Source organism: Scaptodrosophila lebanonensis, unplaced genomic scaffold (genome assembly GCF_003285725.1).
Source record: "Scaptodrosophila lebanonensis strain 11010-0011.00,11010-0021.00 unplaced genomic scaffold, SlebRS2 tig00001418-arrow-arrow-pilon, whole genome shotgun sequence".
Lineage (NCBI taxonomy): Eukaryota > Metazoa > Arthropoda > Insecta > Diptera > Drosophilidae > Scaptodrosophila > Scaptodrosophila lebanonensis.
Window position 1 is genome coordinate 758,182 of NW_022060744.1, and position 15,730 is coordinate 773,911.

Genomic DNA, 15,730 nt, shown 5'->3' on the forward strand with positions numbered 1-15,730 from the left:
AGTTTGTTACTCACTTTTGTTGCGTTTCCTACGCATCACGACGGATGCACTCGCATCACCATCTTCTTCCCCATCCCCATTACCATGGTCATTTGCCTTAGTTTCTACAGCTAATTGGGCGAATTCGTTTGGTGTCACATTTGGTGGCAGTGCGCAGGCACCCATGGCGTCCAGCTCTTGCAAATCCTCCGTGCTCTTATGCTGATGCTGTTCAACCATGCTGCTCAGCTCTGGCTCAATGTTGACATTGACTCTGACGTCATTCGCCAATGTCAGCGCACTTTGGAATGCCAATTCCAGTTCATCGCCCTCCGTTCCATTTCTAGCCTCATAAAAAGCTTCCTTGCCATCATTGTCATCATCGTCATCTTCATCGTCGTCGTCTCCATCATCGTTATCCGCATCGGCACCGCCGACGCGACGCATCGCAGTCTTTGTCACCGCTATTTGGTTGTTGTGCTCCAAATCCGTATTTGCAGTCTCAGTACCAAAACAGCCGACGCCCGTGATCGCAACTGCTGCCGAAGTTTCCATACCTGCTCTGGCACCGCACCACCACCACCCCGCACACACTTTTGTTACACCAACAACGATGGCTACTGACTGCTCTACTTTTGATTTATAGATTTTTTGTTTTTCGCATAATTTTGAACCGTTACTTTTGCTGGGATTCGACTCTAGCTAATGCTAGTCTTTGACTTTTTGGAGCTTGCTACTTTTTTCTCTTCATTTTGCACATCTGTATTCGCATTGAGTTAATTAGTAATTCAGTCAAATTAAAGAAATATAAACGCGATGCGTATAATTATGACGCTAACGCTGGCGTTGCTGCTGCTGCTAGCTGCGCTGCCTCAGCTATTTTGTTGTATTTGTTGTAGCACAACAGCTGACAACGATTGTAGTTATCGATTGTGCATGTGAGTCCGATTTCATTATAATTATTTTTATTCGTTCTGTTTGCAATCGAATTATCGCGCTGTTAGAACCGCTACCGCCGCGTTGGAGCACTCAGGCTCACACTCTCAAATTCCAAGCAACGTATTGGCACTGTGTATCATTTCAACAACAATAGTAATATTTATTAAATTAAAGCATGGCCGCAGCAACTGGTGAACTGTCCAAAAAGTGAGTAATTGCCACATATCCAACTGGCAATGCAATTTGGCCAACCAGGCGCACGTGTGAGGTTAAGTTGAAACGCAAGTTGGGGAATAACGCGTATAAATCTAAAAACTGATAAAACAAAAGAATGTGTGCTGACGACACACTGCAATTCTACTTGGGACTGACGAAATTATAAAGATAATTGCAGCCACACGCACAAATATAAGTTGCAAAATGTTGTCACGTTGCAAATGGAGCATGTTGCAGCGACTACAACATGTGTCCGCACGCCTGATCATGATGCAACTGCAAGCGACTGCTCCGAGTTTCCACATGAGAAGCCACCATGTGGGTGTCGTGCAGCAGGCGCCTAGCAAAAGAACCAAGCTGTGTGTGTCTCTCATTTGATATTCATGCCAAGTTGATGTTCAATTTTGTTGTACTTTCCAGTGAACTCAAGCGCCGCTTGAAAGCCGAACAAAAGGCCAAGGAGAAGGCGGAAAAAGAGGCAACACGCACCGCCAACGCAATTGTAGCAGGCGATGCCGCTGGCGGCGGCAAGAAGAAATCCTCTGCAGCCGAGGAAGAAGAAATCTCACCAAATGAGTACTTCAAGTTGCGTTCTGCTGCTGTGGCAGAGTTAAAGAAAACACCAGAAACACATCCGTATCCACATAAATTCCATGTTAGCATCTCACTGGAGAACTTCATAGCTCAATACACGGACCTGAAGGATGGAGAGACTCTGGAGAATGTCAATCTTAGTCTAGCGGGTCGTGTGCATGCCATTCGTGAATCCGGCGCCAAATTGATATTTTACGATCTGCGTGGCGAGGGCGTCAAGCTGCAGGTCATGGCCAGTGCCAAGTCGTATAAAAGTGAGGCTGCCTTTGAGGTGGACACAGCAAAGTTGCGCCGCGGAGACATCATTGGCGTCAGTGGAAGTCCCGGCAAGACTAAAAAAGGCGAGCTGTCCATTATGCCAAAAGAAATCAAGCTCTTGTCGCCATGTCTTCACATGCTGCCGCATTTGCACTTCGGGCTCAAAGACAAGGAAACGCGCTATCGCCAACGCTATCTTGATTTGATACTCAACAACAAGGTCCGCGAGACCTTCCAGATACGCGCTAAGGTATGTCATGGCTTTTATTTATCGGGTCAACTCATCATTTACTGTGAATATTTATTTTGTCATTCTGTCTTCTCCCTCCCTTTCTCTCTTTCTATCTCCTTCTAACTCTCTTGTTTGTATGTATCGTTCTACAGATTATTTCGTATATACGTCAGTTCTTCGATCGTTTGGGCTTTTTGGAAATCGAAACGCCTATGATGAATATGATAGCTGGCGGAGCAACAGCCAAGCCCTTTGTTACGCATCACAACGAGCTTAAGATGGACTTATATATGCGCATTGCACCCGAGTTGTATCACAAAATGCTCGTGGTTGGTGGTCTGGATCGTGTTTATGAGATTGGTCGCCAATTCCGCAATGAAGGCATTGATCTGACGCATAACCCGGAGTTTACGACTTGTGAATTCTATATGGCGTATGCGGATTATCATGACATAATTGAAATAACCGAGCAATTGGTTTCGGGTATGGTGAAGACCATACATGGCTCCTATAAAATCAAATATCATCCTGATGGCCCCGAGGGTGTTGAGCACGAGCTGGACTTTACGCCGCCCTTTAAACGTGTCTCGATGGTTGAGACCCTAGAGCAGAAACTTAATGTGAAATTCCCTCCAGCAGATACCTTCAATAGCCGCGAGACCAATGAGTTCCTCTCCCAGCTGTGCGCCAAGCACCAAGTTGAATGCCCAGCTCCGCGTACAACTGCACGTCTATTGGACAAATTGGTGGGCGAGTTCATTGAGGAGACGTGCATTAATCCTACATTCATTTGTGAGCATCCACAAATTATGTCGCCTCTGGCCAAGTATCATCGCAGTGTGCCGGGCCTGACGGAGCGGTTCGAGCTGTTTGTGGCTAAGAAAGAGATCTGCAATGCCTACACCGAATTGAATGATCCCGTTGTGCAGCGCGAACGTTTTGAGCAGCAGGCCAGCGATAAGGCTGCCGGGGATGATGAGGCTCAAATGGTGGATGAGAATTTCTGTACGGCACTGGAGTACGGACTGCCGCCAACTGGTGGCTGGGGCATGGGTATCGATAGGTTAACCATGTTCCTTACAGACTCTAATAACATTAAGGTAAGATCTGCTGAGCCGCGTCACTCCATTTGTCCCAAATATGAACTTTAAATCCTTTTTTCCACATTTTACTTTGCAGGAAGTCTTACTGTTTCCTGCCATGAAGCCCGAGGAAGCCAACCGTAGCAATCCAGCCGAGACGACGCAGGCCACAAATTAGATGGTATTTATGACATGCGGCATTTAGTGGACCATGCCGACTTACTTTATGCCTAGTTTATAAATGTGAAGTCGTTTAATTTTGACACACCATGTTGCAAACCCAAAACAAAACATTACGAAATGAAAAACTCAATTAAATTATTCACTGCATAATATGTATGTATCCAAGTTCTTGCTTATACATATGGTTGTACTTATTTCCTCTATTAAAAATTGCGCTTAATTCTATTATTGATTTATTCAATAAATTATACAAAGCATGATTGGTTAGAAACTCCCGGGTGATATGCGAATATAAAAAGGAAATTAAAAGGTAACTTGCGAAAATGAAACCTGATGCATGCAAGCAATTACAAATGTATCTTTGTATATGCGTATACTACATATTATTAACTATTTGTCCTCACCGTCTGTAGATAGAGAGCCGAGAATTAGACACAAATGTTTCCATAATAATAATTCTCTGCAGATCAACAAAATAATAAATGAAAATATATACTAAATCTTGAACTTAATTTAAAGTATTTAACAAATCAATAACTGAATTTCTTGCAAGGAGGACAATTCACAATTTATATTCATTTACACACACATGCATATGTGATATATACCTTTCTAGTTAGTTGGAGTAATAAACTTAAATAGTCTAGCATGATTATACTCGTGTACATTTTCCACTTAACCTCTAGTGTTGATATATTTAATACATTTATCCAACAACTGATATAGTAATAACTAAACTGCTTGATAAAAAAAAAATGCGATAAGGATTCCTCGATAAGGAATAAAAATATATAATTACAATTCATTCAAGTTTTCTCCATGAAGGTATAAATGTAAAAACAATAATGATGGGCGTAAAATATAATTTTGTTTACAATTTCAAGACCTTCGAGCGCGCGTTGGCTCTAAAATAATTCATAATCGGTAACTAAACTAAAATCTTCTCCAGCTATGCATGGCCAGCGGTCGTTTTTGTTGAGCCCAGTTAAGAGGATGGCGCACATATTGTTTTATGTGCAAGGGCAGCGGGCTTTAATAATCAGGTTCGTCAACGGGCCGCTTGTAGACACGGCCCTTCTTGTGCATATATTGGTTGATAAAATCGTAGGACTTATGCTTCACAGATTCCGTACAGGCCAGATTATTGCCTGTGACATCGCAATACCGCATCTCTTTTGTGGTAATATGATGGCTTAGCTTTGGGATACGAAAGAAATAATGTAAAACGCTAGAGTGTCGTCCATTTAACGAAATCACTTTGGTGATATTTTCTAAATCAACTTGTGATTAAAGCTCTTGAAAAAATCTTAGCTTATAAACAAAAGGGTAACTATTTCCGCAATATAAAAACTTTTGTGAATTTAGAACATTTTTTCCACAAAATTGGCCAAATTAAATAGGTTTTGATGAAAAGTAAATAATGTTTATGCTTCTCTCAATAATTTGCAATTCCCATAACTCTTTTTGAAAATTATTTACAAACATAAATAAATAAATAATAATAATGGACTTACGCGTTTAATTAGGAATTTGTAATCCTCTTCGCAGGTTATGCGTCCAACATGGCAGCTCTCTTTGCGATAGGGACGTAAAAATTCCGCCACATGGGCGCTAATCTCACTTCGGAACTTGTCACTCACTCCGCGAGTAATGGCGGTAGTCGAAATGCTAAAGAAAGCAAGGAGACGGATTGGTGTTTTAATTTGAGTTTTCGCAGATGAGGATAAGGACTTACTTCTTGCGCCGTTTTTCCAAACGATGTCGTTTGTATTCCGGCAACGGGGGCATGGGCAGCAAGAGTTTGCGTTTTGCTGGAGTGGTGGTGCTTGAGATCGTGGCAGCCAGAGCATAATTCGCATCAAGGACACTCTTCACCTCCGTAGTTGACATTGTTGGTGGTTTCTTGGCCAGGCTAGCTAGAGCGGCCAAAGCTGATTTGCTGGTGCTGGGTTCCAGGCTCAACGGGGGCATCGGTAGAGCAAGGCGTCCATGGCGTCGACTATTCAATGCATCCAACTCATCAACGATCTTGTCGCCCTCGACAATTACATCGATGAGTGGCAATGTTGAGATATTTGCACCGCAAGTATCCGCGTCTGCCACCTCCGTTTCTTCGTCGGAGGAGAACAGATACCCCTGAATTGGCAGTGGGCCACGAGCACCGGTTGAGTCTGGGGCTGGAGCATCTGTCTGAGCTGTCGCCGCTTCAGTGCGACGACGTCGGTACACTTCCTTACGGCGACGTATCTTTTCCTTATTCTCTTTATACTTTCGTGATTCGATCTGGTTATAAATGCGATCCTCATCGCGACGTGGGCTTATGACGCAGACAGAGACGAGGCGGCTCCGCCGTATTTCGCGACGCTCCCGAATCTTGCCCTCTATATACTCTGTCAGCGATTTGGGACTGAGACTACCCACATGTTCCAAGTCTATATTCACCAGCAGTTTCTCCACATCCCAAGGCAGATAATCGGCAGAGGCTTCATTCGTTGGACTTGGCGCCAACGTCTGCATCCTTTGCTGAACACTCGGCGGCTCCCACTGAGAGATGCGCTCACGCAAATTATAATAATAGATGTTCCCCTCGGCAGTAACGCTCCAGTGCCAAGATGGGGGCAGCGGTTCCACTGAAGCAGGCAACTTATAGTCGGCAACATCCGTTGAGCCCGATGGCTCGTCATAGGCCACATCTTTCTCAACGCCTGTGCCACAGCGCGACGGTGCCGGTACTTGGACGTCGTCGCTGTTGAACCACTCGTCCGTCGAAGTGATGTGATAAAATGGCAACAGCTTTGGATCTGTGGTCAGCTCGGCACCAAAGTATTCACAACGCACTTCGTGCTCACGCCAATCCTCGCTCGAGACACGTTTTTCGGCCTCATCTTGGGCAACCTGTAGCGAAACGAAGCAAATAATTGTATGGATATAGTGTATGGGTTTTCGTGTTTTGTAAAAAGTAGCCATTCATTCCGATCGCAAATATCAAATGAGAAAAATCATTGATAATCAAATATTAATTAACTCCATTTAATAGAGCTCCTGAAACTTTAAAGATCGTAATTCCCAACTCGTATTCCCTATTGCAGGAAGAATATCTCATTACTAACAGCATGGAAAGCTTCAAAACCCTGTCGTAGAGGGACATACTTGTACATGAATACAAAACAATAACGACGCTGAAACAAAACCATCTACTTGTATAACTCTCTCAGTTCTAAGCGTATAATTGTTTATCGCATTGCAGTGATCGTAGGAATTATTAGCTTTTAAGTAGAAATTTATAAAATTAAGATAAGTCAGTCACATTATAAACTAGTCTTTAGATTTGAAAGATTTTGAGAACCGAAGAAATATTGATCCCGAAAATATGCCTTAATATCTAAATCTGATATTTAATTAATATTGAAGAATTCAATTCGGATTTTTCGTCTATATTATTCAACTTTTTTGTCGGTTTTCTAGTTCGTTTAACTTACCTTGCGCTCAAACATCTCACGCCGCAGTTCCTTGGATATAGTTTTGGGTCGTTCGGATGAGCTGATTTCAGAGCGGCGACGTGCTTCGCCTTTGTAGGCACTGCCACCATTTCCATTGCCGGACAAATTCGAGCTATTGGGCGTATTGCGTCCATCTTTGGACTGCGTAGTAATGGTGCAGATGGTGTTATTGCCGCTCATCAGGGTAGTCTTGGGCTTCACATAACGGCTGGAGGTGTCCCGCCTGAAGCGATCCTGCCGATAACGATCGCTGCTACTCAACGCCGAAGCATTGCTGCTCTCCTCCAGGGCTGTAGCTGCGTATTGGCGGTCAGCTTCACGTTCATGCTCCTTCATTTGTTCGAAACGCTCCCGTTTGGGTATGCGGAAGATTTCAGGAAGAGCGTCCCACTTTTGCAGAAGCGTTAGCGAGCGGAGCTGCACCAATTCCATAGATAAAATGTGTATGCAGGAGGGTGACGCGGTCGATGTGGGTGACGAAGCGGCAGTGGAGGGCTGTGATGACGGTGTAAGAGCGGCGTCGGCGGAGGCTTCAGTCGGTTTTTCCAACAAGGTGCTCCACGTTTTAACGCTCTGATACACTCGACTCTCGTTCAACATGGTTTTATTTGGTATGGGCAGACTCTCTAGGGCATCCAGCAGGGCCTGGAGCATCTCTTGCTCGTTGCCGTTTTCATTCATCCAGGCATGCAGCAATCGCAAGCCGTGATAGTCCAGGAAGAGACGTCGACAGGGCATTTCACCGCGAGTCAGTATACCCAGCAGTTGGATGCGGGTCCGTGGCAGCTTGGCGCGCACCATGCAACGCGAGAAACGTAATGTGTCAACTTGATTCTTTAAGCCGCAGCGACTGAGAACTGAAAGTTCCTCCAGAACATCGGGATCTTCAAGTGTGGCGCGGAACTTGACTTTGGAAGGTTTGCGAGCGGACTTCTCGCCGCTGGGGCGCAACCAGCGTCCCGCCTTGTATTCACGATCCTTGACCTTCGGCTGCTGTTCCTTGCGCTGTTTACGTGTAGCCAGTTTACCACTTAATCTAGCCTTGGACTTAGCTGTATCCTTGAGCTGCTTACGTCCGCTGAGCGATTTACGGCGCGCACTTGAATCATCATTGCTCTCTAGCTCAACCGCCTCGGCTCCCTCCTCGTATTCCTCTTCGCTCTCGCTCTCACCTAATTGCTCGCCCTCATCGGAGTCGGGTTCACCACCAATCCAGCCTCGGCAATTGGCTGCCTCGCAATAGCAACGTTGAGCATCTCGTCCATAGCGCTGATACTGATAGTCAAAGGTAATCTCTTCGCCAGGCATAATGGTCTTGCGACTGAAAAAGCCGATACGCAGCTCCCCATTTACAGTCCATTTCTGGGTCTCAGCGTTTGGATCACAGGAGTGATTGATGTAACGAGAGATATTCCCTTTGGCTGTCGCATCGATGATCGCCTCGCCACGCAATGCCATGAAGTAGTAGTGGCGGTTTTTGTCCTTTGAATAGCGGTATTGGCGACGCTCAAACTCCTCGCTATCGATCACCTCCCCCACATACTCCATGACAAACTCCCCAGGTGGTATTTGCAGCTCCGCCGTAATGCCGCAACCTTTCTTTTCGGTGCGAAAGACGCGACAGGGCCAGCATTGACGTTTCTGGAAGCGCTTATTTGTGCATCGATCCCCATTGGTGCACAGCGGCCCGCACTCGATCATGAGCATACGATTAATGCAGCCCGCTCCACAGCAAAGATGGCCCTGAGCTTCCTCATCTCCGGTGAGAAAGCAGTCACACTGCATCTCAGCATTCTCCTGACTCACCTGACGAGCACACTGATAAAAGTTTTCCCGAATCATCTTGAACGTATTGAGACCTTCATTGCGCAAAAAGGCTTCGTTGATGGCTTCGATGTGGGCCAACTCTGTTAGCTGATCCTCCATGGATATCGCTGGCTGCACTGCTTCTCCATCATCACCAGTGCATATACGATCTGTATCTCGTACAACACCGCGACCGACACTCGCCTTTGGACCCTGAGGCTTCTGCTTGATGCGATGGGAGCGACGGACCCCACTATTGCCTACAGGCAAGTCCTCCGAATTGCTAGGCATTGGTGAGGGTGAGGGCGAAGGTGCTGGCGTCGGTTCTGGTGTAATGGCGGGCGTCTCCATCTGGGCCACACGCTTCTCGAACTCCAAAGTCATGGAGTCGGAATTATTAACATCTGTCTTGGGCGATGACGAAGCAGATATTGTGGACACCACATTATTAACATCATCATCATCGTCCAGCTTGTAATCGCGTTTCAACAGATTCACACCGTCCTCTATAAATTTGGCAATATCCTTGAGAGGGTCGGGTGCCTCCAGCTCGGGTGAAGTGCCTGTAGTAGCCGGGGAAGAGGGTGCCGGTGTATGTATGGCGCTGGTGTCCAGGAAGCGTGGCATTTTACTAGAGGATGATGTGGATTCCGAGGATTCGGTCTCTATTAGCGCTAGTTGGAGTGCATCATTCGCTTTTCGCTTGCGCATTGGCTTGCTTTGCTGCTTGAAGGCAGATTGCGAGGCCGAGGAGGTTGAATCTAAAGAGTCCTGTCGAAGCAGGTAATTAGGTGCCTTCTTTCTCTTCTTCTTGGAAACACCAAGGCTGCTTTTGTTGGTCTTATCCAATTTTTGGGGTTCGTCAACTGTTTTTTGCTTGTGAGTCTCAGTACTATCAACAACTTGTTCAGAGGGCATTGGCGAGGATGTTGAAGATCGAGGAGTGGATGTTGGCGATGGACTGACCTTGGGATGCACAGAATTCCGACGCTTCATTAACGCATTGCTGCCGGCGTTTTCCATTGCTATGCGCTCCTCAAACATGGTATTTCTTCGCGATGTTGCCATGAGCTTGATCGGCTTTTTGTTATTGCTCCGACCACCAGGACGCTTGGCTACTCCGGTTTCGGAGGGACAAGGCGTGGACACGCGACTCGAGTCGGAACTGGCTCCGCGCGATGGCGGTGGACTTCCGCTTATCTTATCCAATTGAAAATCAGCCTTAGAATTGCCATCGATAATATCGGCACAACTCCCAATATCTGTAGATTTGACTCCACTGCCTGGTACTTTGCTATCCGGCTTTTTGGCCTCCTGCTTCAGTTTCTTTTTGCTCTTCTCTCCGAGACGAATCTGAGCCGAAGCCTTGTCCATGGCTTTAAAAAGTGCATCGCATTCAAAAAAGGTCACAGGCCGCTGCTGTTTGGCTCCACTCCCCGGGGGCGATTCTTTTTGTGTTGGGAGCTGCTTCGTTTGCTGCTGCACCGGAAGATCAGTGATAACATCTAATGCTTGTGTCTGCAGCACTTCGCTTTGCATCCCGGTAGAAACGGAAGGAAAGTCGAAAGACAATTCGCTCTGTAAAATGCCTTCGTTAGAAACCGTAGGGGAATCACTCGTACTGGGATCATATTTTGATCCGGCAAGGTGTTTTTTCCCCTGCTGCTTCTGCTGCAGTGTGGAATCAGTCGGAACACCTGCAGATGTTTCCTGAAGTGGTTTAATTTCTTGCAGCTCATTATTTGTCACGCAGGTATCGTTGAAGTCACTGGTGGATGAAAGGCTCATCACATCCGAAACGACAATTTCTTTAACCTTTGAAGATGCTTCATCTTTCTGTGCTTGCGTTTCTGTCTTTTCCTGCTGATGGAGAGAATCAATGGGAGTATCCAGTGCTGTTTTCTGCATTGCCTCGGGTCGCTTTAGCTCTGTATGAGCATTCGGCGAGCTCTCAGCATTAGAATCTTGCTTTGGCAGACTAATTTCGTAGGAAGCCGTTGAGGCTGGCAGTACATTATTGCTTTCCGTAACGTTTGAAGAATATTTCTCGGTGGAAGCTTCTTTTTGTTGTTCAGGCTGATTTTTATTTTGTTGCGGAGGAGACTCAGTTAATACATCTGTAGTTGATTTCTTTATATTTTCTCCCTTTGGAACACAGGTGACTGTTGCAGCTGAAAGTCCTATTTTTTCTCTAGCACTTGAAAGAGATCCACTTCCAATATGGCATTCTTTTTGTGCATGGAACACTTCCTTTTGCTGTCGATACGGAGAACTATGGGGGATATCTTGTGTAGGTGTCTGCACTGTCTTGGTTTGCTCCGGCTTTGTAGCGGTGGTAAGGGAATCTTCTTTTTCGTAGACGTGTTTTGAGACTGTAATGTTTTTATCTGTAGATTTTGAATTTTCACTGCCGCTCAGAGCATCTTTATGTGCTTGGGGCTGATTCATTTGCTGAGAACTGTCGGCACGAATATCTGATGTTGGTGTTCCCAAAATGTTGGCTATTATAAGCTGTGACGCAATTGGAGTAATTTCATTTTTATTAATAATTTTCTTAAACGGTTGGCTTTCGCAGGAAACTGCAGGTGGTTGGACGCTCTTCATGCCTGGAGTGCTTCCTATATTTTTTTGAGGGTTCTTATCGTCACTGGAGGATTCGCCTGGGACTTGAGACCCTTTCTTTTCTACATTATCAACCACCTTTGGCGGAGTGGCTTCGGCAGCATTGCTTTCAGTAGACTTTAATAAGAAACCACACTCACTGGCAGCCGTCTTTTGTGCCATTTTCTGCTGCTGCAGCGGAGCATCAATCGGAATATCTGATGTTGGTGGCTGAATTACTTCGGTTGGATTTATCTCTTCACTTTGCACAGGACTCTCGCAGAATTCTTTTACTTTTGAAGAGGGTGTAGAAGTACTGGGAGTCTCGCTTAGTGCTGGCGTCGGCTGCTGTTGTCGTTGCTGCTCACTCATGTCTTCTGAGATAGTTGATGTCAGCCACGCAATAAAATCTTCCTCTTTGTTAACCTCCTTGTTCTTGTGCTGCGTCGAATTACTCGAAAGTTGGTCTGTCTTCTCTACTTGGTTTGGTATCTGCTTTGACAGTTTCACCACATATTGTTGCTCTTTGGAGAGATATATTGTTTGATTTTCTACTTTTGTAAGCACTCCAAAATCTCCCATTTCTGGTCGGCTATTGCTGAGTATTTCAGTCGCTTCCAGCTTTATTTGCTCGCTACTCTTTGCGGCTATCTCAGCAAATGTCTCCTCCAGCGTCATTTTTTTGAGTGTTCCTTGGCTGGCGACAGCATTGTCGCTGGGTCGTCCACCTGCTCGCTGACTACGTCGTTTGGCACCTGGTGACGAATGTTGAGTACTTCCGCTCTCCTGCCTCGGCCCCCGATCAAGGAACTTATCCATTAAATACTTTATTGCTTGAGCCTCTGGTCTTAGTTTATCGGATCTCTGCTCTAAAAATTCCTGAAAGTCTGTCAAATCTTCCGATGCATCCGATGACTGGTCAGTTTCCCGAACCTTCTCCTTTGGTGCTTGTTTCTCTCGGGTTGGCTCGATCTCCACAAATATTATCTGAGAGTCTGAGTTGCTCTCCGGCAGCACATCCACATCCAAATCCCCTGTCCCCGTTTTTATTTCCGTCGTCGCCTGGGGCGTCTCTTGCGCCAAATTAACATCCAAAGCGTTTTCATCCTGCACGGCCAACAGCAGCTGCTCTTTCTTTGCATTCTCGCCGGCAGCCGCTGATTTTGTTCGCCGATTTCTCGGCCCTGACAAGGACGATGACGAATTGGATACATCTACAACAGTTACCGAGGGAGATAGACTTATAGAGTCCGAGTCGGAGGAGGAGGTATGCGCACTCATATCCTTTATTCTTTTCACCTTCACGCGCAATTTGTGTCTGCTGTTCGGCTGGCCTTCAGAGAACTCGGAGCTTCCGTTGGAAGTGCATGTCGAGGTAGTATCGGAGTCTGAGTAACTAAAACTTCGTGCTTCTGGAGACCCTATAGTTTCAGATTTAATCGACGCTGCTGCTGCTACTGCTACCTCTACTAATGGGGTCGAGGGTGATTCTGTTGCCCTCTTCTTGGGTTCCGTCTGAATGTTGGCAGACAGCTTCTTGCGCGGACGTCCGCGTTTGCGTGCTCCTAGTGGGATCCCTGAAGCCGCAAATGCTATCGGCGCCATCAAATGGGGACTTAATAAGTTCAAGAAAGTGGTGGAATGCACTTGCTTTTCCTTCTCCTCTGTGCTGCTCACCTGCGCCACAATTAGGCTTTGTGTTGCTTTAGGCTTCGCAAATAATTCCAGCGCATGCACTGGCATTGGAGGCGTGACTGGCACCAGAGGTGTCGGTTTCTTTCCAGTTTCGAACATGGAGAAGCGGCGATTCCCAGTTGCTGCTCCTGTTGCCGGCGTTGTTGCTGGTATTGCTGCGGGTGTTGTTGCTGTTGCCGTCTTCGCTATTGCCGGCGGCGCATTGGAATCTATGCGGGCTTCTATTTGTATTTTATGTTGCTTGCGATTTTTGTTAAGCAAATCACGTACATCGAACTTGATGATCTTTTTACGGGAACTTCGCCGACATTCGCTCAGCGTTGGCGAGGGATCTAGAGTGCGTGTAATATCCAAATCGGCGCCGACGCTGCAACTACCCCCACTAGCATCATCCGTAGTTAAGGCTGCCTTACTTGTTGTTGCTACCGGTGCCTCAGCCGGCTGGGACTGTGCGCTGGTCTTGCGTGGTCGGCCGACTCGCTTACGCGGTACCACTGCCACAACCGCAGCATTCAAGTTTGATATTGGAGAATCGTCCATGGCAGTGACATTGACTGTTTGACAAAACGATTACATACAAATGTATGTATGACTGACTCTTTGAAAATTCAATACTGTTTGACTTACCAATCAATTGGCTAAGCTCACCATCTGTCAAATCAATCCTGCACTATTAAAAACAACCCGCCGCATTGATGCTAAATAACTGAAATAATCAAGGCTGAGTTGATTTAATAAAATAAAGTTTCGGCATATCACAGGCAAACTCACATTTTCACTAACAGTTAGCCATAGCCTAAATAACTGTAATCTGACTCTCCCCAACACACACATACACATCCTTACATAAATCTTGCAATTTGTTTATGCACTTCCATCCATGTTTTAATTAGCTACATAAGTATGCACGTATAAATGGCTTATGTATAAGCCAAATATGCACAATAATAATTAAAACCCAAGCTGGCAATGCTGCACTATATATTGTTGGTATTTTCCAGTATTTCGAAATCACATGTTTTCGTTCCGAATATAAATCGCTGGTGTGAGTGTATATCGATTACTGGCGCGCAGTTTGTAGCTGTCGCCGTTGTGAATGAGAAAATGCCTCCCAAGCGCGCCAGGAAAGCGGCTTCCAAGCCGGTAAATCGTCATGCTATAGCAATAACTGATGACGGAAATTATTTGTTATGTCATGTATTATAGGTTGCGACGCCACAGCCAGTTGAGCTTAACCAGGGTAAGCCAGTGCTTTACATAGAACATTGCCGATCCTGACGCGTTTTTCGTCGCCGTGCCGAGGAGCTGCACGCTGCTTTGCAAACTCGCCTCAATCTCGATGGCGAGCATCCAGTGCAGCTGCAGTTGCTGCTTAATGGCGACGGAACACCAAAACGTGGCGCCTTCGAAATATCCATTTCCACACAACCCACAATTGATGCTAAAGATCGTCGTGCTCTTTGGTCCGGCTTGAAGCGCACGCCGCGTGCACAAAAATTCCCGTCAGTCGATGCGATTTATGAGCAGATTGTCGAGGTACTTGCAGCAACCGAAAAATCCTCCACGACAAATGTGGAGCAGGCTGCCTCAAACACATCCTCAACCTCAAGCACGTCCTCCCCCCCTTCCAAGCCGACCAAGCGCCGTCGTTTGGATGCGGCCGACAAATAAATAGAAAATACAAGTATATCAGATGCCATGTCCCAAAAATGCCGAAGTAGCGCCTGATGAACAGTGAGTAGCCAAGCCCCACAAGGACCTGCTCATTGTGATGAACTTTTTGCCTATGCCGGCACTTGAAAGCCATTGGCTATATCTATTTTCTTAAATTTGTTTTGTTTCATATCCAAATATCAAGCACACACAATTGTTTTTCAAATATTATTTAAAATATAACATATGTATGTATGTATGCCTTACAACTGTAAAACTGTTTCGACTAGAACTAAGCTGATGAAAAATCAAACAGAAAAACATACCGAATACAATGCTGAAGAAACGATTCAATACCAATATTTATCTGAATTTAATATTGTGGTGGTCCCACGGCCAATATTTCTCACACCGATCGCCTATGACAGCTATTGATATAATGAGCGAGCTGATTTAAATTTTCTGGATAAACTAAACGACAAAATACCTACATAATTTAATAAAAAAAGAAAATATATATATATATATATATATATATATATATATATATATATATATATATATATATATATATATATATATGTACATACATATATTAGTTCTATCCCCATTATGATTTGTGTGCAATCAGACCGATTGATCCTATTGGCTATGTACACTTTGCATGCATTGAGTATGTTAAAATCTTTTATTAAAAGTGGCTTAAAACCTCAAAATGTTACATTTAATGGAACTATCTTAAGAAATGAAAAGTGCACGTTAAGATTAATTCATTTTAAAATTCATTGATGGATATACATATTTACATATACTCGTATATGATATGACCACCCGACATGTGATTAATTTGCAAAAGAGTTAGGCTATCTATACTGACTAGTTCTTAAACTACAACCTTTTCTTGCGGCAATCGGACTTCGAATATAGGACCACAGTTCGTACTTCGTACGCTTTTTCGGGGTATCAATGAAGGCAGCTCATTCATTCTTATT

At 45.2% G+C, this 15,730-nt stretch overlaps 4 protein-coding genes across 7 annotated transcripts in view; 2 read left to right on the plus strand and 2 right to left on the minus strand.

The window, feature by feature from the left end:
- The window catches only part of LOC115633414 (E3 ubiquitin-protein ligase HECW2), a 36,950-nt gene extending 36,200 nt beyond the window's left edge, over positions 1–750 (minus strand). For both annotated transcript variants that reach the window (XR_003996340.1, XM_030530858.1), the window contains exon 1: positions 15–750. Coding sequence is in view for 1 of the 2 variants with exons in the window: in XM_030530858.1 (XP_030386718.1) it covers positions 15–534 (520 nt within the window). In the remaining variant the exon portion in view is untranslated. The remainder of the gene's footprint in view (positions 1–14) is intronic.
- A 226-nt stretch (positions 751–976) lies between these two features.
- On the plus strand, positions 977–3,661 carry LOC115633353 (lysine--tRNA ligase). Of its 2 annotated transcripts, none has more exons than XM_030530790.1 (4): positions 977–1,125; positions 1,555–2,236; positions 2,371–3,318; positions 3,398–3,661. In XM_030530790.1, exons 1-4 carry the CDS (start codon positions 1,094–1,096, stop codon positions 3,476–3,478), a joined length of 1,743 nt encoding a protein of 580 aa, XP_030386650.1. In that variant the 5' UTR covers positions 977–1,093; the 3' UTR covers positions 3,479–3,661. The 2 variants fall into 2 exon arrangements, with proteins under 2 accessions (XP_030386650.1, XP_030386649.1); XM_030530789.1 differs by lacking the exon at positions 977–1,125 and adding an exon at positions 1,157–1,493.
- Positions 3,662–3,699: 38 nt separating this feature from the next.
- Positions 3,700–13,987, minus strand: LOC115633352 (probable histone-lysine N-methyltransferase CG1716). 2 transcript variants are annotated; one of them, XM_030530786.1, is made up of 6 exons: positions 13,857–13,987; positions 13,713–13,791; positions 6,963–13,639; positions 5,219–6,378; positions 4,998–5,151; positions 3,700–4,680 (listed from the first exon to the last, which is right to left on the minus strand). In XM_030530786.1, exons 3-6 carry the CDS (start codon positions 13,623–13,625, stop codon positions 4,516–4,518), a joined length of 8,142 nt encoding a protein of 2,713 aa, XP_030386646.1. In that variant the 5' UTR covers positions 13,626–13,639; positions 13,713–13,791; positions 13,857–13,987; the 3' UTR covers positions 3,700–4,515. The 2 variants fall into 2 exon arrangements, with proteins under 2 accessions (XP_030386646.1, XP_030386647.1); XM_030530787.1 differs by having other exon boundaries at positions 13,713–13,806; positions 13,857–13,944.
- Positions 13,988–14,141: 154 nt separating this feature from the next.
- On the plus strand, positions 14,142–15,021 carry LOC115633326 (selenoprotein BthD). The gene is made up of 2 exons (XM_030530758.1): positions 14,142–14,228; positions 14,292–15,021. The coding sequence occupies exons 1-2, from the start codon at positions 14,190–14,192 to the stop codon at positions 14,754–14,756; spliced, it is 504 nt and encodes a 167-aa protein (XP_030386618.1). The 5' UTR covers positions 14,142–14,189; the 3' UTR covers positions 14,757–15,021.
- Positions 15,022–15,730: the final 709 nt, after the last annotated feature.